This window comes from Chrysemys picta, chromosome 5, assembly GCF_011386835.1.
Source record: "Chrysemys picta bellii isolate R12L10 chromosome 5, ASM1138683v2, whole genome shotgun sequence".
NCBI classification, from domain to species: Eukaryota; Metazoa; Chordata; order Testudines; family Emydidae; genus Chrysemys; species Chrysemys picta.
The window spans coordinates 127,659,621-127,681,139 of record NC_088795.1 but is presented as its reverse complement, the minus strand read 5'-3'; the positions used below and the strand labels follow the sequence as shown (position 1 = coordinate 127,681,139).

At 41.2% G+C, this 21,519-nt stretch overlaps 2 protein-coding genes across 19 annotated transcripts in view; one reads left to right on the top strand and one right to left on the bottom strand.

The window, feature by feature from the left end:
* The window catches only part of CTBP1 (C-terminal binding protein 1), a 416,680-nt gene that overhangs the window by 299,724 nt on the left and 95,437 nt on the right, over nucleotides 1-21,519 (bottom strand). The window lies entirely within an intron of this gene.
* On the top strand, nucleotides 4,345-6,926 carry LOC135983806 (SRRM2 protein homolog rsr-2-like). Its single transcript, XM_065597165.1, has 2 exons — nucleotides 4,345-5,277; nucleotides 6,326-6,926. Exons 1-2 carry the CDS (start codon nucleotides 4,731-4,733, stop codon nucleotides 6,916-6,918), a joined length of 1,140 nt encoding a protein of 379 aa, XP_065453237.1. The 5' UTR covers nucleotides 4,345-4,730; the 3' UTR covers nucleotides 6,919-6,926.

Genomic DNA, 21,519 nt, shown 5'->3' with positions numbered 1-21,519 from the left:
GTGACAAGACTCCTAATGGAGTCAAAATTAGCTCTGTTATTACACACTGGAGAGAGAAGACGTCAGAGTGGGGTTTGGGGCCCACACTACCAGTTACAAATACCTGTCCCAGCCTATCTCAATTCACTGGGCTTTGGAAGCCATGTCCCTTGCCTTAGTTGAGGGTGAGTCCCTCAGTCATAAAATGCCAAGTACAGTTCTACTGTCCTTGATTCATATAACCAGGATAACAACACTTTATTACTCCTGCCCCAAAAACAAAGAGACTGGGGATCCCACAGCAGCCAAAGTGATCGTTTTGGCAAGTAGTCCCATCATGCTAAGCAGGGTGGGTGTGCCCATGCAAACAAGATCAGCCCCTGAAGTCCTTTTCCACAGCTCACCACCAGATGGCAGGGTAGAGCTCATTCTGACTCTGCTTACATTAAAAAGAGCTCTACAACTGTAATTTCAAGATTCTGCATTTCTGATGTCAATAATGGACAGTAAATATGAAGTTTGTATAGAACAAAAGAACTTTGGGTCTGAAACGAGCAATGCTTTCTCATAATGGGAGATAGTGAAGAGGTATCCTTCTATAGTTCACTGAAATTATACATGATGCATTACATTCAACAAATGTAATAGCAATCTAAAATTAAATGTACCATTTAAATTATTAAAAATTGATATTAATATTACAACAAAATTAATATTTTGGTGCCTGAAATCTGATTTCTAAATTCTAAACATTAATGCATTTTTATATAGTGTTTATTCATTATTTATTATTATTATTATTAGGGGTTCCGAAAGAAACAATTTTTAAAAAAAATCTAGTAAAGCACCTCAAAATAGAGGAAAACAAAGAATGCTTGTGCCATCTAAAAGCTAACAGAATTTTACTAGCGTATTTCTCAAAAATGTGGTGATCTCAAGACTGCTAACACAATTTAACATTAAATATTTTGTTCTTAAATTTTCCAGAAAGGCCCATTTAATTATTGTAGTCTCTTTTGAAAACACTACAGTAAGCTTTCCCATAAAATCAAGTCAAGCCATAGTATAAATTTATCACACTTCTTATTATGTACTGAACATTTTTCATGTGAAACTTTCGGTAAGGCATAAGTAAGGCAAAACAAGGCATAGTGAACAGAATAAGCAACTGATATCTGCTGCTGAAGAGGAAGTGTTCAAACCAGACTTTTGTAAGAAACTGGAAGGGACAAAGACTACAATCCTGCCTTGCCCAAAAAGCATAATGTTGCCAAAACACACACGTGTTTTATGTATGTGTATCAAGCAGCAAAAGACATTGTAGTTAAGCAACTTTCCCTTACCATTAGATGTCACTACAGTCAAAGAGAAGCTATGCAAGAAGCTTCAGCAAACCTCAGGATCAATAAATTAGTTACAATCAAAACTAAAACCTAATGAAATGCAGAACTGTAATACCGAAGTAGATATATGCATATATGTGGAAAAAGATGACTATCTTATAATGAGATAGTATAAAGAACAACTACAATTAAGGGGAAAAATAATGATCAATATAAACTTCCTTTTTATGGTAACCATAACCTTTGTTTCTATAACAAATAGTAAAATGGCATTATTAGCTCCAGATCTGTCATGAGCGCATGATAACATTACCTGCAATTGTGAAGATGATAGATTTTGCATGTTCTTTTTGTCATTCCTGTGGGCCTTACTTAAGGCTCTTTTTCATAAGAGCCGTGTTAATTCTGGACTGTAGGACTGCACTCATCATCTAATGCAAATGTATGGCTATAAAAGCACCATACAAAGAGAAATACCAATAACTGAAATATATACATCACTTGAGCAAAATGTCCATTTGGCCAGCCTATACATTTTTAACTTAAAAAAATAAAGTATAAATGGCTGAGAAATAGTCCAGATATTCTTACCCTCAATTAGTATTTCAATAAATTATTTATTAGATCCTGCACAACCATTTCCGAGCAAATGGCAGGGGAGTAGTTCCATCCTTACTGCCACACAGACTGGACAGAACCTAACATTTTTGGATTGAAGAAGCTAAACCCAGCTCTGCCACTCGCTTACTGTTAGACCTTGGACAAGATCTCTCCTTTCCTCATTTTACCCACTGGTAAAATAACCAAATATGTATAATATTGATCTATCAGAGACCAGTATTGCAATGGTTAATTAATGTTGTATAAAGCACTAGAAGAGTCTCAGATGAAAATCATAAAAAAAAGTGATACAAGTGAATTGTAAGAGTAGCAGCAAGGAAAGCTGAGCAAAGGGTTAAATAAATCACTTCTATATTTTTTAAAGTTTGAAATACAAGAAAATTAAATTGAAATGAGACCATTCTCCTCACAATTGTTCTTGAAAATGTTGAAGAAAAAAAATAATATTCCATCACCTCTGTTGAATTAGATAAAGGCAGACAGTAACTCTGTAAATGTTCTAATACCAATAACTGATATCTTGGTAATCCTGAAGGATGATCTCAGACGATATTATTGAAATTAAACATTCTCTTCAAAACTTGAAAGAGTAGATTCGCAAGACTTGGATGATATGAATCAAGAAGCTAATATAAAAAATGGATGAAAAAAACATTCAAAAAATATAAATGGTAACAAAAAACACTGGGTAAGCAGGCTGGAGTACACAGACCATATTCCTGGTTTTAGCAAAGAAAGGGTTAATGGCCTACTGGGAAGAGCCACAAGTGTTTAAATTTCTGACATAAACAGTCAGAAGGGAGTGAGACCAGCAGGAAGAAAGGGAAGATCTTCCTTTATCTAAAGAGGTCAGTTGAAAAGAAAAAAGAAAAGTGGGAGGAGTGGAGAGAGGAAGACGATATGTACTAGGGAAAGATCCTTCTTCCTCCCAGCTGTTCCCAGCCCCTGCTCAGTGTCTTTGTAAACAGTGCAAGCAGTTGTGGCCCTAAGCTAACGGCCTTTACCCAGGTTAGCCCTTTACCTGTCACAACCCATAGATAGGATCTGCATGCCCTTTCACAGACAAACAGAAAAAATAGGTCCAGAAGAAATATTAAAATATTGAACTTTCCAGTGGAAGTAAAATTAGAGAATCCTCAGATTTAATAAAAAAAGCACTGCTCAAAGTGCTGGACCTTCTCCCAAATTTAGTAGGATTTGAAAGGGCATAAGTCGCTGGCACCTACACTGACATCATAGTTAATTGCAAGGATATTTATTATGCATTTGTCAGCCATCAGAATTAAAAGTGGCAAGCAAATTTGATTACAGGGTCAGCTTGTAACATTGAGCAACAGCATTTCCAGATAATTTTTCTATGACCCCCAATGTGATAGAACGTACCTGTGTCCACACCCTACTGTAATAATCTTTGTATAAAGCATGCATTGTAAGATATGATCTGAAAACTCATAATTTGCTGGTCAATACTGTTCTGATAAAATATGTGTGGCAACATTGTACATGAAGTTATGGGATTCCACTGAATGATGATCTTAACACATGTTCCAAACGGAAGATGGCAAACAGGTCTGTCTCAAATAGGGTGACCAGACAGCAAGTGTGAAAAATCGGGACAGGTGGTGTGTGTGTGTGGGGGGGTAATAGAAACCTATATAAGAAAAAGACCCAAAAATCGGGACTGTCCCTATAAAATCGGGACATCTGGTCACCCTAGTCTCAAACAAAGGAATGTGTGCTCTGCCTAATTTACATTTAAGCAGTAAACAGAGTCAACAAGAAGGGAAACAGAAGTTCCAATAGGTGAAGAAGAGCAGCAGGGAAGATCTTTTCCTTTAGACTCTCTGTCTCCTGAATCTCAGCTAAAAATGTTTTTCAAGAGTGGGAGTGACACTATAAAAATAGGGACAAACACCGCAAGGAACCCCTCCCCTCTCTCTTTGTCCATTAATTCACTGCATGAGAAGGGAAATAGGAAGAAGTCATTAAACAGAAGAAGGGGTCCTGGCCAGTAAGACAGTGGAGAGCATGTGGTGAGAAAAACTGCTTTGAATTTAACATAGTTTGTTAAGTTAGGCATTATCTGTGTTTTATCTTTATTTTTCTTGTAATCGTTTCTGACTTTTATGCCTCATCACTTAATCTCTCTCTTTTTAGTTAATAAATTTGTTTTATTGTTTTATCTAATTGAGTGTGTTTAAATTCAAGTGTTTTGGAAACTCCTTTTGGGATAGCAAAATGTGTGCATATTATTTCCACTAATGAAATAAAGGACCTATATACATTTGTATTATCTAGGAGAGGGCTGGGTAATACAGGACACACATTTCCGAGGGGAGGGGTAATCTGGAGCCTGGAGTGTGTTGTGGTCACCCTGCGGTATAATTCAGGCTGGTGAGAGTCTAGGGCCTGGTCTACACTACGACTTTAATTCGGATTTATCAGCTTTAATTCGAATTAACCCTGTAACCGTCCACACAACGACGCCATTTAATTCGATGTAAAGGGCCCTTTAAATCGATTTCTGTACTCCACCCCAACGAGCGGAGTAGCGCCAAAATCGATTTTAGCAATTCGAATTAGGGTTAGTGTGGCCGCAATTCGATGGTATTGGCCTCCGGGAGCTATCCCACAGTGCATCATTGTGACCGCTCTGGACAGCAATCCGAACTCGGATGCACTGGCCAGGTAGACAGGAAAAGCCCCGCGAACATTTGAACTTCATTTCCTGTTTGCCCAGCGTGGAGAGCACAGGTGACCACAGATACCTCATCAGCACAGGTAACCATGCAGGCTGATAATCGAAAAAGAGCACCAGCATGGACCGTGAGGGAGGTACTGGATCTGATCGCTGTATGGGGAGAGGATTCAGTGCTTGCAGAACTTCGTTCTAAAAGACGAAATGCAAAAACTTTTGAAAAAATTTCCAAGGGCATGATGGAGAGAGGCCACAATAGGGACTCTGAGCAGTGCCGCGTGAAGGTCAAGGAGCTCAGACAAGCCTATCAAAAAACAAAGGAGGCAAACGGTCGCTCCGGGTCAGAGCCGCGGACATGCCGCTACTACGCCGAGCTGCATGCAATTCTAGGGGGGGCTGCCACCACTACCCCACCTTTGTTCGTGGATTCTGGGTCGGGGATAGTCTCGACGCCTGAGGATTCTGCCGATGGGGTAGAGGAGGAGGAGGAGGAGGAGGAGGAGGATGAGCTTGCAGAGAGCACACAGCACTCCATTCTCCCCAACAGCCAGGATCTTTTTATCACCCTGACTGAAGTACCCTCCCAAGCCTCCCAAGCCAGTACCCAAGACTCTGACCCCATGGAAGGGACCTCAGGTGAGTTTACCTTTTAAAATATAAAACTTGTTTTAAAAGCAAACGGTTTTTAATGATTACTTTGTCTGACTTTGCATTCGCGGTCAGTTCAGCTACTGGAAAAGTCTGTAGCTACTGGAAAAGTCTGTTAACGTGTATGGGGATGGAGCGGAAATCCTCCAGGGACATCTCCATGAAGCTCTCCTGGAGGTACTCCGAAAGCCTTGCCAGAAGGTTTCTGGGCAGTGCATCCTTATTCCCTCCTCCATGGTAGGACACTTGACCACGCCATGCTTGCAGCAAGTAATCTGGTATCATTGCCTGACAAAGCCTGGCAGCGTATGGTCCCGGTGTTTGCTGGCATTCAAGCAACATCCGTTCTTTATCTTGTTGTGTAATCCTCAGGAGAGTGATATCACTCCTGGTAACCTGGTTGAAATACGGGAACTTAATTAAGGGGACAGAGGTGGCCGTTCCTACTGGGCTGTTTGCCTGTGGCGGAAAATAAATCCTTCCCTGCAGTTAGCCAAGCGCAGATGGGAAATTGGCCCTGAGTTTTTCGCGTTTGGCTAGCAGGGATCTTCCCTGTTACCAGCCACGCGGTGGGGGGAGGGGTACCGTGATCATCCCAGAGAATTCATGGCGAGGGGGGGGGGGGGGTTAGTTTGTTTTCTGGTGCTGCTGAATGTTAACAGAAAAACCGCAGCACTCTACTTGCCTGAAGGGGCCCAGACAAGCCCCACCACACTGCCCCCCCCCCAACTGGCTGAGATTGGCCAGGCTTCTGCAGCACTCTACAAGCTATGCTTTGTATGTGGGAAAGGAGGGTGCAGAAGCTGTAAAACAATGGCTTACCATGGCCGCATGCAAGCCGAATTCTGTTGCCCAGACCTGTGATCTCTAGCAGCAAAGCCACAGGCACTCAGCATTAAGAGGCAAAATGCGACCTTGCACAGAAATCACATGTGCTATGTAATGTGAACAGTGTTGGTCACCGTGAAAGAGTATAAGCATTGTTCTGCAAAATGTAGCTTTTAAAACAATTCTCTCTTTTTTCCCCTCCCTACAGCAGCTGCAAATTCCTCAAGCCTCCCTCCTCCATCCCGAAGGTTATCACAGATAAGGCGTCGTAAGAAGAAGACGCGGGAGGACATGTTTTCTGAAATTATGCAATCCAGCAGGAGTGACAGAGCTCATCTGAATGAGTGGAAGGAAACAGTTTCAAAGTATAGGAAAGAAGTCAGTGATCGTGAGGACAGGAGGGACCAACGTGAGGAGAGGAGGGACCAACGTGAGGAGAGGAGAGATGATCGAGATGAGAGATGGCGGCAGGAAGACCAGAGGATGAAGGATGCAACGCTGGGGCTGCTCCGGCGTCTGGTGGAGGTTCAGGAACGGCTGCTGGAAAACAGACTGCCGCTTCAGCCCCTGTTCCACCCTCCCCCCTCCCCATGTTCCGTATCCTCCTCACCCAGACGTGTAAGAACGCGGGGGGGGGAGGCTCCGTACACCTTCCCATTCCACCCCAGTAGACAGCCCAAGCAAAAGGCTGTCATTTTTTTAACCTTTTCTTTGTGGCTTTTTCCTTCCCAGCAATCCTCCTCCCAAATACCACCCGGGTTCCCTCCCTCTTTTTCTAATCTATTAATAAATAATAAATGATTTTTAAATGATAGTGACTTTATTTGGTTTGAAAGAAAGCTGGGGGAAGGGGCAGGGTGGGTTCCTTACAGAAAATCAGTCAGTAAAGGGGGAGGGTTTTCATGAAGGAGAAACAAACAGATATTTCACACGGTAGCCTGGCCAGCCATGAAACTGGTTTTCAAAGCTTCTCTGATGCACAGCGCTTCATGGTGTGATCTTCTAATCGCCCTGGTGTCTGGCTGCGCGTAATCAGCAGCCAGGCGATTTGCCTCAGCCTCCCACCCCGCCATAAAGGTCTCCCCCTTACTTTCACAGAGATTGTGGAGCACACAGCAAGCAGAAATAACAATGGGGAGATTTCTTTGGCTGAGGTCAGAGCGAGTCAATAATGAACGCCAGCGACCTTTTAAACGGCCAAATGCACATTCTACCACCATTCTGCACTTGCTTAGCCTGTAGTTAAACAGCTCCTGACTCCTGTCCAGGCTGCCTGTGTATGGCTTCATAAGCCATGGCATTAAGGGGTAGGCTGGGTCCCCAAGAATAACTATGGGCATTTCAACATCCCCAACGGTTATTTTCTGGTCCGGAAAGTAAGTCCCTTGCTGCAGCCCTTTAAACAGAGTAGTGTTCCTGAAGACGCGAGCGTCATGAACCCTTCCCGCCCAGCCCGCGTTGATGTTGGTGAAACGTCCCTTGTGATCCACAAGTGCTTGCAGCACCATTGAAAAGTACCCCTTGCGGTTTATGTACTCGGTGGCTTGGTGCTCCGGTGCCAAGATAGGGATATGGGTTCCGTCTATTGCCCCACCACAGTTAGGGAATCCCATTGCAGCAAAACCATCCACTATCGCCTGCACATTTCCCAGAGTCACTAACTTTCGTAGCAGCACCTGAGTGATTGCTTTGGCTACTTGCATCACAGCAGCCCCCACAGTAGATTTGCCCACTCCAAATTGATTCCCGACTGACCGGTAGCTGTCTGGCGTTGCAAGCTTCCACAGGGCTATCGCCACGCGCTTCTCAACTGTGAGGGCTGCTCTCATCTTGGTATTCTGGCGTTTCAGGGCAGGGGACAGCAAGTCAAAGTTCCATGAAAGTGCCCTTACGCATGCGAAAGTTCCGCAGCCACTGGGAATCGTCCCAGACCTGCAACACTATGCGGTCCCACCAGTCTGTGCTTGTTTCCCTTGCCCAGAATCGGCGTTCCATAGATAGAATCTGCCCCATTAACAACATGATCTCCAAAGCACCGGGGCCTGTGGTTTCACTGAATTCTGTGTCCGTGTCCATGTCCTCATCATGCTTGTCGCTGAGCTGCCGCCGCCGCTGCCTCCTCTCCTCGTTTTTCTGGTCCTGGCTGAGCATAAACTCCACGAGAACGCGCGAGGTGTTTGCAATATTCATGAGTGCTGTCTTGACCTCAGCGGGCTCCATGCTTGCCGTGGTATGGAGTCTGCAGTGTTCACCCACCCAGGAAAAAAGGCGCGAAAATGGTTGTCTGCCGTCCGTTGCTTTCATGCAGGGAGGGAGGGAGGGAGGAAGTGAGGCTGTACCCAGAACCACCTGCGACGATGTTTTTTGTCCCATCAGGCACTGGGATCTTAACCCACAATCCCAATGGGCGCGGGAGACTGCGGGAACTATGGGACAGCTATGGAATTGCTACCCACAGTGCAACGGTGCAGAAATCGACGCTAGCCCCGGTACTTGGACGCACACCACCGAATTACTGTGCTAGTGTGGCCGCACTCATTTCGACTTTATACAACCTGTTTCTCAAATCCGAATTATCTAAATTCGGATTAATCCCGTAGTGTAGACATACCCTAGGTGTGATTGGCAGGCTGCAGTACACACATACAAAGATATAGCTGAGAGTGATTTGCATGCTGAAGGCTGTTTGTGAACAATCCAGACTAGAAGCAAGAGCAGCAAAGCACTGTAAAGGGCACCCCAGGGTGGAGGGCAGGGTGACACAGCTACTCATTAGTTTAAATTGTACCCTGGGTATGTCACAGCCAGGTCTTGACAATCCTTGCAAATGTTGTGCAGTGAGGCTCAACTATGTTAGGATCACATGCTTTATACAAAGTTTCCTTGAACAGCACACCATTTCAAAGCTTTACGGGCCAAATAAGCTGAATTCCATTACTAGGGTGAATATTAAAAATATGGGTCAATTTAAAAGTAGTCAACATGAATTTTATAAAATGTAACAGTGAACTTTGCTAGCATACACACCAAGCTTTTAATTTTCTTTTCTCTCTCATTATTGCACTATGATCAGTTGTTGACAAATTAAAAGCCAACACAAAAGACTGCAAATATTTTAAGGAAAAATGTCATGAGTTCCATGCTTACTTTAAAAAATATTCTACCCTTTCATATAATGTTAAAAGTCATTTTCTCCAAACTTAACCCCCAACTAGACTCCTATGAAAAGTTTCCACAGTGTACAAAATCTTGTTAAATATAATTGATTGTTAAGGTAAATTTTTTTTTAAAAAATCAATAGTATGAAAGTAATGAAGTTACTGTTCTAAAATTGTTGATTAAAAGAAAAGTTTAGAATACGTATTTTTTTTTCTCTAACTTGGAAAGTTTTTTGTGTGTTAAATCCAACTTATAGTAGTGAAGAATAACATTTCTCTCATTTAAGAAAACTCACAGGATTCTATTTTTATGTTTAAGCTGTTATTAACATTAGGGTGTCTTGTATGTCTTCACTACCAGCCGGATCGGCGGGCAGCGAGCGATCCAGCGGGGATCGGTTTATCGCATCTAGTCTAGATACGATAAATAGATCCCCGAGTGCTCTCCCGTCGACTCCTGTACTCCAGCTTGGCAAAAGGCGCAGGCAGAGTTGACAGGGGAGCAGCAGCAGTCAACTCACCGTAGTGAAGACACCGCGGTAAGTTGATCCAAGTACGTCGACTTCAGCTACGTTGTTCACGTAGCTGAAATTGCTTAATTTAGATCGATTCCCCCCCACCCAGTGTAGACTTAGTGTGGACGTGATATATCTTGACCTTAGCAAAGCTCTTGATAAAGTCTCCCACAGTATTCTTGCCAGAAAGTTAAAAAAGTATAGGTTGGATGAATGGACTATAAGGTGGATTGAAAGCTGGCTAGATCGTCGGACTCAACGGGTAGTGATCAATGGCTCGATGTCTAGTTGGCATCCAGTATCAAGTGTAGTGCCCCAGGGGTCTGTCCTGGGGCCCGTTTTGTTCAACATCTTCATTAATGATCTGGATGATGGGATGGATTGCACCCTCAGCAAGTTCGCGGATGACACTAAGCTGGGGGGAGAGGTAGATATGCTGGAGGGTAGGGATAGGGTCCAGGGTGACCTAGTCAAATTGAAGGATTGGGCTAAAAGAAATCTGATGAGGTTCAACAAGGACAAGCGCATAGTCCTGTACTTAGGACGGAAGAATCCCATGCACTGCTACAGGCTGGGGACTGACTCGTTAAGTGGCAATTCTACAGAAAAGGACCTGGGGATCACAGTGGACGAGAAGCTAGCTATGAGTCAACAGTGTGCCCTTGTTGCCAAACAGGCTAACAGCATATTGGGCTGCATTAGTAGGAGCATTGCCAGCATATCGAGGGAAGTGATTATTCCCCTCTATTCGGCACTGGTAAGGCCACATCTGGAGTACTGCGTCCAGTTTTGGGCCCCCCACTACAGAAAGGATGTGGACAAATTGGAGAGAGTCCAGCGGAGGGCAATGAAAATGATTAGGGGGCTGGGGCACATGATTTATGAGGAAAGGCTGAGGGAACTGGGATTATTTAGTCTGCAGAAGAGGAGAGTGAGGGTGGATTTGATAGCAGCCTTCAACTGTCTTAAGGGGGTTTCCAAAGAGGATGGAGCTAGGCTGTTCTCAGTGGTGGCAGATGACAAAACAAGGAACAACGTGATGGTCTCAAGTTGCAGTGGGGAGGTCGAGGTTGGATATTAGGAAAAACTATTTCACTAGGACGGTAGTGAAGCCCTGGAATGGGTTATCTAGGGAGGTGGTGGAATCTCCATCCTTAGAGGTTTTTAAGGCCCAGCTTGACAAAGCCCTGGATAGGATGATTTAGTTGGGGTTGATCCTGCTTTGAGCAGGGGGTTGGACTATATGACTTTCTGAGGTCTCTTCCAACCCTAGTCTTCTAGGATTCTATGTTTGTTGGTCAGTAAACCAGGAGCAGATCCATGTTGCTTGAGAAGTCTTCCTGAATATCCATGGTCTTTTCAGCAAAGTAGGATGATAGATCTTTGCAGTTATCAACTTGGATAGGAATTTAGGATGGGATTTAGCAGCCTTAAGGGACGCTGATAAGAAAATTCTGCAGAGACGAGGTGCCAGAAGAAGGAATAGCAAAATAAAAAAGTGTTCGTATCTGGGGCAGGATCTGCTTCAGTCCACAGGGTGCCATCCTTTTATCTTTTCTTAGAAGGAGCCACCATGTTGAAAAATAATATTGAGAGGAGAAGCAAGAATTGCCTCTGGTGAGTGGGCTGCTGCAGGGGATGCCAAAATCCTGCCAAGCACATTGGCCAGACTACCTGACTGAGCAGAGGGAATAAGCAGCAGCCCATTAGTTCCAGACTAAGGGGAGCTCAAGCAGAAAGCAAACCATTTGCACAATACACAGCAGAATAATTAAATTTGTATGGTATTTTAAGTCCATATAGTCCAAGTATTACTACAATGCCTAGTGGGACAGGTTAATGTATTTGTTGCATAAAGGTCAGATTTTTATAGAAAATATGGACGTTTAAACTGTTAGATCAACTGGAAGGTTAGGCAACAATAAGAGGAAGCTAAAACTGCAGTGTCTTTGACAGCCTATTAGTTTATTTGTTTATGTTTTGGTGGATTAAAAACTTTTTGAAGATATCATCAGACATTTTGTTTTAAGTACAAGGTATGCATTCTTCTAGGTCAAGATTTCTGTATCACAGTCATCTGTAAGACTGTCATGGGCTCTTATATTTATTTACAACAATAAGCTTCAAAACAATGGGTCCAATTCACAAACCAAATAAACCAACCGCATCAAGATAGACATTCTTCTCTCTGCAGGGCATCCTAAATTCTTTGTTTTTCTTTTCCACCTGCTCTAAATGTATCATTATTATTTTGCAGCTATCTCAGATAATGTGATTGGTTTCTTCTACTACTAACAAAACAAACACAGTAAAAAGCAATCACCTTGCTCCCTTTACTGTCTCCAGGCAGCATAAAGCAAAAGTAAAGAATACTATCACCAAAAACATTAGAGAAGACAGAAGAAAAAAAAACAAAGGAGCTGAAATGTGCAGTTTCCTATTTATCTCAAGACCACAGTGCAGGCCAAGATTAAGGCTGCAGTGCCAGGTAGGGTTGCCAACTTTCTAATCCCACAAAACCGAACACCCTAGCCCTGCTCCTTCCCTGGGACCATGCCCCCTTCCCCACACCTTCCCCGAGGCCCTGCCTCCCTCGGTGGCTTGCTCTCCCCCACCCCACTGTGCTGGGGCAGGAGTTTGAGGTGCAGGAGAGGGTGAGGGCTCTAACTGGGCGTGCAGGCTCTGGGGTGGGGCCAGAAATGAGGAGTGCAGAAGGGGGCTGCAGGTTGAGGCAGGGGGTTGCGGTACAGGGGGGGTGAGGGCTCCATCTGGGGGTGCAGGCTCTGGGGTGGGGTTGGGGTGTTTGGGGTGCAGGAGGGGGCTCCAGTCTGGGGGTGGGTCAGAGGGGTTCAGGGTTTGGAAGGGGGCTCTGGGATGGGGCAGGGGCTGAGGGTTCCATCTGGGGGTGCAGGGTTTTGAGTGGGACCAGGGATGAGGGGTTGGGGTGCAGGAGGGGGCTCCAGTTTTGGGGGCTGCAGATTGAGGCAGGGGGTTGGGGTGAAGGGAGATGAGGGCTCCATCTGGGGGTGGGGGCTCTGGGGTGGGGCCAGGGATGAGGGGTTTGGGGTGCAGGAGGGGACTCCAGGCTGGGGGGTGGGGCAGAGAGCAAAGCCTTGTGTGGCCCCCCGCCTAGAAGTCTGATCTGTTGGCCGCTTCCAGGGTGCAGCACGGAGCCAGGACAAGTAGGGACTAGCCTGCCTGAGGTCTGTAGCACTTCCGACCGGACTTTTAACAGCCCAGTCGGCAGTGCTGACCGGAGCTTCCGGTCGAAAACCGGACGCCTGGTCACCCTAGTGCCAGGACAGAGGATGCTGCTCTGCGTGATTGGTGCCACCTCATTTGCCAGGGCTTTTTTTTTTTTTTAATCAAAAATGATGGAGCAGTCACTAAATTTACCATGACTGCTCCATGATGTAAACACTGTAGATCTCCATGAAGACAATCCTACTGCTCCTACTAAAAATGGAATTGGAGAGATCCCAGTTCTGCAGTTTACAAGATAACAATGTCTCCATATTTAACTTTGCTGTTTGTACAGCAAGCCATTGCCACACTACATGAGAGAGAATTGAGTCTGACACCGTGGAAACACATTCCACTTCAAATGAACTTTTTAGCCATTTTGTTCAGGAGACCAGAACCACAATTCCTCTTCAAAATGTCATGATGGCTTAACATCCGCAACTCCATGAACTGTCTCACTCACTTACTGTGTTGTCTAGAGTTACCTGAGTGACTGGTGAATGCATAAGGTCAAGAGGGCCAAATGTTTACAGCATTATAACAGAAACCAGAGGCTTGCAAGAAGGCTGGAGCAGCTTTACTGCACTGCATTTTCTGTGTGGAGTGCAGTGAGAAGTGCAGGCTCACCAGCAAGCCAAAACACCTTTGCTGAGATTTCCTGACTGAAAAATATGTGAAATAAATTCATAGAACATATAAAGTGTCGAGTGAAAAAAGATCCAACTTAGAACTCAACCTGTCATCATTCCAGCCAGCAAGAAGGAGCTACTTCTCCTGTGGCAGACAGGAAACAACTGATCAGTAGCAGTCCGTAAGCTGTTGAAAGCAATGGCATCAGCATTTTATTTTGTATTCCTTTTTCTATCTGCTGCAAGAGAAGCTCAAACCAATTTGTCCAGGCTAGCATAATGGGACATTGAAGAAACTTTCTCTTCTAATGTTCACACTTTCTCCTTCACTGGCATTAAAATGTAACATTGCAGCCTTAACTTTACACACTGGACAATAGGCATACAACTCCGACCAACATAAAAGCTTTTTCAGTAGTTGAGTAGTTAGCCAAACTGCTGAAAACTAATGCAATACCAGTTTTGCCCTACAAAAAACTAAGGAGTATATATGTGTCAGTCAGCGAGCCTCTATTGGCTTTAATCCTGGGATTGTGAATTTGCTCCAACACTATTTCTAGCTGAAATTCTATACACTCTAAAATCGGTTTAATCCAATTGCATTTCACATGTGCTAATTCAATTGATATCATAAGGATAATTATCACACTTACATTCTGAAGCAGTTCTAACCTGCATTTCCAATCCATATGATCAAGCGTCTGGCTTTCATCAATTACTATTTGTTTGTTGTCTTGCCCAGTATGAAAGAAGCCAAAAATAATTCTATGGCTGCAAAATGTTTTTTGACTATACAGTTCAAAAACCAAAGTTAACTGGCATCTACAGTCAGTCACATTGTAGGAGTTACATATACGTCAAAAGAATCAAGACTTGATGGAGAGAACGTGTATACATCACTGTCCTATATTGAAAAATTGACAACGATATGCACTTTAAAGATATAAATTCTGAGTATTACATACCAGAATAAGCTAACTTGAAAATAAATTAATAAAAAGTTATAAAAACTGGGTATCCCAGAAAGTATGGATATTAAGACATTAATGGATGTTTATACTAATTGGTCGTTATTGGGCTGTTTTTGCCTGATGATTTTATTTCTCCAGTAGTAGCTAAGAGAGTGTCCACAAAGAATAAAAATTCTAAAACCTTTCCTCCAGACACTTCTAATATTGTTTGAGAGCAGCCTTCTCTATATAGAATAAATTTTGAAATAAACAAGATTAGGAGTTTTGTGTTCCGAGACTGGTTCCATTGATACCCTTACCATTCTAAAACAAAGGAAAAATTGTGCTCAGGATAAATGAAGTCTTAAAACAGATTAAAACATCTGCTCAAGTTCTACCTGGTCTGAGGTATTTTTAAAAGTCTATTTAAAGTTCCAAAGAATTACCCTTAAACAGGGAGTAAAATGCAGAATTCTCAGATAATTCAAAATTCAACAACAGATGGCACAAAATATTAGTGATTCAGTTATTTGATGTTGGCATTTGGTCAGTTCTTCGCTTATTATGGACTTTTAATTCTGATTTAATTAATTAATTTTCTTAGTAAAATTATAGGGTCCTATTGGTGCAGGAATTAGAAAATGCATGGATAGATGGGGTTTTATATCATATCATACTCACCATTTATCTATGTAAGATTTTGAGAAGAGACTCCAGGCTGAGAGTGTTTGCCATATTCCTTTAGGCCCCAATCTTAATCCCACTGATTTCAACAGATATAGGATGAGCCTTTATTAAGCAAGTACTTAATGGTGGTATGCTAGGGAGTTGAAAATTTTAACAGGTTAAGACCTCAAAAGACATATGGGATCTGATTAGGATACTTGCCAGCAGATTGGGATAAATCGCAATAAATTTACTGGGGGAGGGGGGGCCACACCCTGAGAATTAACTCTTTTTGGTGTAATATTAATAGCATTTTATGTTCAATCTGTATAAATAATATCCAAGGCTACCCTAAAAGCTAGAAAGTCAACTGGAAAACAGCAGTTAGAACTATGACAAGAGTTCTTTATTTCCTCCCCTTTCTCCCCCCATCCAAACATGTCTTCTCAAAAGGTGCTGTTCTGTAAAAGAATGCTAGAGGATAGTCAATTCTTGTAAGCTCTTATCAAATGACACTGACAATGCATATACTTAATAATGAATTACTATTTAGAATAATTCTTCAAACACCTTCAATCTAAAATCCAATTTGTAATCTGATGCTTTAAATTTATTTAAAAATACACAAGCAAAAAAACAGTACATGAATTTAAGTATGTATAAAGTGAAGAGAAATGAAAAATTCAGTTATGTTTTGGGCAAACTTGACAATGTCTCTTAAAAGGAGAGTTCCAATGATTTTTAATTTTTGTTAATGGGTATGAGATTTCAAATCACTAATACAATACCCGTGTAGACTTAAAAATTGCCAGAAAATACATCTGAACGATTAGCTGAAAAAGTTGCCAAATCTTAATATAAAACCTTCAGGGTTCTTTATTTCCCCTGCTGCAGCTGATGACATTACTAACATCAAGCAGTGTAAAGAACACAGCTGTGCTCTGCTTTAGATGTTATTTATGTCATCAACTCTGTCAGGGGACACACAGCACCCTGAAGGCCTAAAAATAACTCTTGGAAAGTCTTTCAATTAATCTATCAAGGTATGTATTGGCAATTTAAGTCTACACTTGTATTCTGTGTGAGACAGAAAATCAACCTTTTTAGAATTAATGCTTTTTAAAGAAACGTTTCTGTTCATGTTTCTATTTGAGTTCTAATTCTGCAACAGAGAACCATCACTGATAAGTGATGTAAGATAATCGAGAAATATATCGGTCAGATTCATGGTAATATAAACTAGTTTTCCTTCATTTCTTCTCCCAAACTGTTGTGTAAAATAACTCTGCCACTTTTTGCCCCTGTCAGCACTTTAGAGGTTGTTATTTCTGTGATGATACAAATGATGCCCATATTATAGTGGAGCAATTGCTATTGTTTTTAAAGCTGCATAATCATTCCCATGAAAACAGGGTTAGAATTTATTCATAACTTTTTGAAATTGACCAGTGATGTTTTACAATTCTTTTATTAGGTTCCCAATTTAAGACAATTACAGTCACCTGATTTTCAGAATGCACCGAATACCCATCCTCTAAAAATCTGACCTTGGTGTCTCAAGTTGGGCATATCACGGATCACTTTTGAAAATTTAGGTAATTGATGTCTGCCACAAAATGAGTATTTTGGAAAGTTTGAGCAACAAGGAAAGGGAGAAATATGCACTTTTCTTATTGTAAGTGTTTTTGCAACCTTTTTTTGATTTAATTTAATTTAAATAATATGTTCAAAAAAAATCACAGTTTGTTCATAAACAGTTTACTTTAAATGAGGATTTCTCACTAAGTTTGCAAAGCACATAGCTGAAGAGAACCAGACTATATCTATATGCATAGATTATTTAACTGTACACTGAAAACAGAGAACATGGACAATGACTGAAGAAGCCATTGTAAAAGTCACTGCAAACTTGACAAGTTATCCAGGGGCTTTCCACTGGTGTGCTACCAAATAGTTCCAGATTATGCAATTTATTTTTTCATTTTTATAGACTTTCACTCTGGCCCTCTGGACATATGCATTATGATAGTCTCTTTAATTGCATGAGCATGTATTTTTCAAATACACAATCTAAATAATATTTTTTCTTACAACCTGAGATACATTGAGAATCTTTTTTATCATCATCAAGCTGCTGGATGGCATATGGCTCTTGGGGCCACAGTTCCTGAATTCAAGTCCCTGAGGTGCCATGCCTGGGGGACTGAAAATTATTTTTTCTTTTACAGGGCTACTAGCCTAGTGGATGGGGGAAAGCAGTAGATGTGATATATCTTGATTTTAGTAAGGCTTTTGACAATCCCGCATGATATTCTCATAAGCAAACGAGCAAAATATGGTCTAGATCAGATGAAATTACTAAAATGTGGATGCACAAGTGGTTGAAAGATCATACTCAAAGAGTAGTTATCAATGGTTCACTGTCAAACTGGGTCTGGTACTATTCAATTCTTTCATTAATGACTTGGATAATGGAGTGGAGAGTATGCTTATCAAATTTGAGGATGACCCCAAGCTGGGAGAGGTTGCAAATACTTCAGGGATTGCAATTCAAAATGACCTTGACAAATTACAGAATTTCTCTGACATCAACAAGATGAAATTCAATAAAGGCAAGTGTGAAGTACTACATATAGAAAGGAAAAAACAAATGCACATCTACAAAATGAAGAATAACTGGCTAGGCTGGTAATACTGCTGAAAAGGAAATGAGGATTATAGTGGACCAAAATTGAATATGAGTCAATGATTGATGCAGTTGCAAAAAAAGGCTAATATTATTCAAAGGTGTATTAAAAGGAGTGTCGTATGTAAGACATGGGACATAACTGTCCCACTCTAGTTGGCACTGGTGTGGCCCCAGGTGGAATACTGTGTCCAATTCTGGGCACCACATCTTAGAAAATATATGAACAAATTGGAAAGAGTCCAGAGTAGAAAAACAAAAACTATTAAAGGTTTAGAAAACCTGACCTATGAGGAAAGGTTAAAAAAATGGGCATGTTTAATCTTGAAAAGAGAAGATTTAGTGGGAACTTGATAACAGTCTTCTAATATGCTAAAGACTGTTATAAAGAAGATAGTGATCAATTGTTCTCCATGTCCACTGAAAGCAGGACAAGAAGTAATGGGCTTAATCTGCAGCAAGGGAGATTTAGGTTAGATAGAAAGTTTTTTCTAACTATAAGGGTAGTTAAGCTCTAGAACAGACTTCCAAGGAAGGTTGTGGAATCCCTGTCATTGGAGGTTTTTAAGAACAGGTTAAACAAACACCTGTCAGAGATGGTCTAGGTTTATTTGGTCTTGCCTCAGTGGAGTGGACTGGACTTGATGACCTCTCAAGCCCTTGTAACCCTACACTGCTTTGATTTTTATTATTAGTTCTGGAAACACTATTTTTCATTCTCCTAATGATCCTGTACCTTTAGTGACTTAGACTTTTTATAATAAGTTCTTTTCTCTTCAATGTATTTAAATAATTTAGTGTGCAGCATATACTATACCCTTTCATATTCAATCAGTCTTGCTTAGGCGTATTTCAAGCAAGGAAGCAGTTAACAATGAAGGTAACGCAACTGCAAACCCACATGTATACATACAGCATCAAATTATCATCAGTATTCTTCTATATTGTTATATAAAATCGGGAGTATGATGATTACTTACAATTTACTATGCATTTTTCAGATAAATCACTTTGATGGATTCTGTCTGGCCTACACAGAGTACAGCACAGTACAACATAGGCAAATCCATGCACAAGATTGTAGAAAAATGCTATATGCAGCGTTGTTGTAGTCATCTTAGTCCCAGGATATGAGAGAGACAAGGTAGATAAGGTAATATTTTTAATTGGACCAATTTCTGATGGTGAGAGAGATAAGCTTTCGAGATTAAGAAAAATGCTGTGGCACTGTTATCTGAGAAACAATATTTGGTCCTTGTAATTAAATACTGCATCATAATACATATACAGAAGAGTAATAATCATGAAGATAAAACTACCAGAATTAAACGTGTTTCGCTTCTCTTTAACAAAATCTTATAAAAAATACACACCTTTGCAAACCAAATAGCTAGCAAGTTTGACAATTTTGAAGTAAAGAACAAAAGAATAAGAATAGGGTAGATAGTAGATGTGCTAACAAATGGATGCATATAAACCTTATATGCAATTCTGAATTATGTAAGCTAGGACATACTTTTCACTGCATATCCTAATGACTAAAATAGCTGTGGCATGAATTAATAATAGGAGTCTATAAAGGTTGAATTGATACTGACATCTGGCTATTACTACTATAAATGACAGATTAATGGACAAAGGCATGAGATCCCCAAAGTCTTTTTAGATATTTAATTACAAAGGAAGTAACTCCAATTACCAATAATCATATTAATTAGCACAGTTAAAAATCCCATTGAGCAGTAAATGATTTCACAGGAAATTTTGGCTATAACAATGACAAGTTAAGTAATAACTTACACTGCTGCTAGCACAGAATAAGTGATTTAATGATCTACATAGAAAGTTTTATTGTACCGAGATCAATATCTGACCCCTATTATAGACTAAAAGCCATGCCTAAAACCAATTATAAGAACCATTGTTGGGAGTCTCCATTACCAAGATACTTCCTCCTAAATTGTCACTCAATAACAATTAAATAGATAATGTAAAAACGTTTATTATTTCCGCCTCCCAAGAGCATTACGACTGTTGATATTTAATGTTGTTTAAATCAACAGCAAATCTTTAGTGCTTGACTTTTTGGGTGATGGAGAAGAAGACAAGACTTTCTTTGTTAGAATCTCTTTCCACATTGAACTTTGCCTTAAAAATAATTCAATGAGCAAGAGTATTAACTAACAATTTGCTATTTCCTTTACAATAAATGTGATAATTCAACAAAGAATGCAATGAAGATATATAACTTCTTTCCAAGCCAGGTACTTACAAAAGAGCAAGCACCTCCCCATTTCAAAATGTAAACTCCATCTAATTCCATTTATACCTTGCAATACTAATCAGCTAGAAGACTAAGTGATAAAAGATAATGGTTTTAACCTAGTGGTCTAATCCCTCCCCCTCCATTTCTCTCAAACAGCAACACTAACAGGAGTAATAATCTAGCGCGTCCATTAAACCCATCTTCCTCCAAAATTCTTGCAAAAACAAGGAGTTATTACTTGAAAAGGCAGGAACAGGGGAACTAACCAATCCTATCCCAACTGCAGAACTACAGAGGCAATTAGGTGGGTCCACGGAGTGGGTAATCTGTGTCACAAAAATCTGATTTCCATGTAAGAAATTACTCTAACCATACATTCACCAACCAGATTGGAAGAGCTCTGTACAATGGCACCACTTCAATCATCAACAAACAAAACAGTGAAAGAAAGGGGGGAAATTGTTACTCCCCTTCTCATAACCGTTATTCTTTGAAATGTATTGTGTATGTCCATTACGCTGTAGGTGTATGTGTGCCATGTATGCCAGTGCCAGAGGGTTTTCCCTAGTGGTAGCCACAGAGGTGCCCCCTGCCAACCTCCTTCTGCTCACTAATGAGGGTAGAAAAGTCAGAGTCACCCCACCTCTTCTTCAATTCTTTTGCACCAGAACCAATAGTAGACTCCAATGCATCAGGGAAAAAGGGTGAGTCATGTAATGTACATATGCAATACATCTCAAAGAGTAGTTACAAGAAGGTAAGTAACCATTTTTCTTCTTCAAGTGCTTGCATATGTCCAATACATTGTAGGTGACACCCGAACTGTTACTCCAGAAGCACAGAGTCTTATCGGAAGAGTGACTGTATGGCTGCCTTCCCTATATCCTCTCTCGATGCAGTGGACAGTATGTAATACCTAGTGAATGTATGAATCAAAGACTGCTCTACAGATGGCCATAACTGGGACACGTGCCACAAATGCTGCTGATGTTGAATGTGAGTTTGTCAGGAGCTGTTACTCCTTTGTCAGCATAACACATTGCAATGCAGATGGTGTTCAATTTTAAGACCCTCTGCATTGTGATCAGAATGCCTCTCATATGTTCTGCATAAGAAACAAAGAGCCCGAAAGCCACCCAAAAAGGCTTTGTCTTATCCAGATAAAAAGCTAATGCTCAATGAATGTCTAAGGTGTAGAGCCTCTGCTTGTGCACATGTAGTTTTGGGAAGAAAAATGGTAGGTAGATAGACTGATTCAAGTGGAAATCAGAAACCACCTTTGAGAGGAA

Bases quoted from the DNA above. Each gene is read 5' to 3' on its own strand.
- LOC135983806 (XM_065597165.1), top strand. From the start codon at position 4,731: ATGCAGGCTGATAATCGAAAAAGAGCACCAGCATGGACCGTGAGGGAG. The intron at 5,278-6,325 runs GTGAGTTTACCT...CCCTCCCTACAG, and splicing joins CCCCATGGAAGGGACCTCAG to CAGCTGCAAATTCCTCAAGC.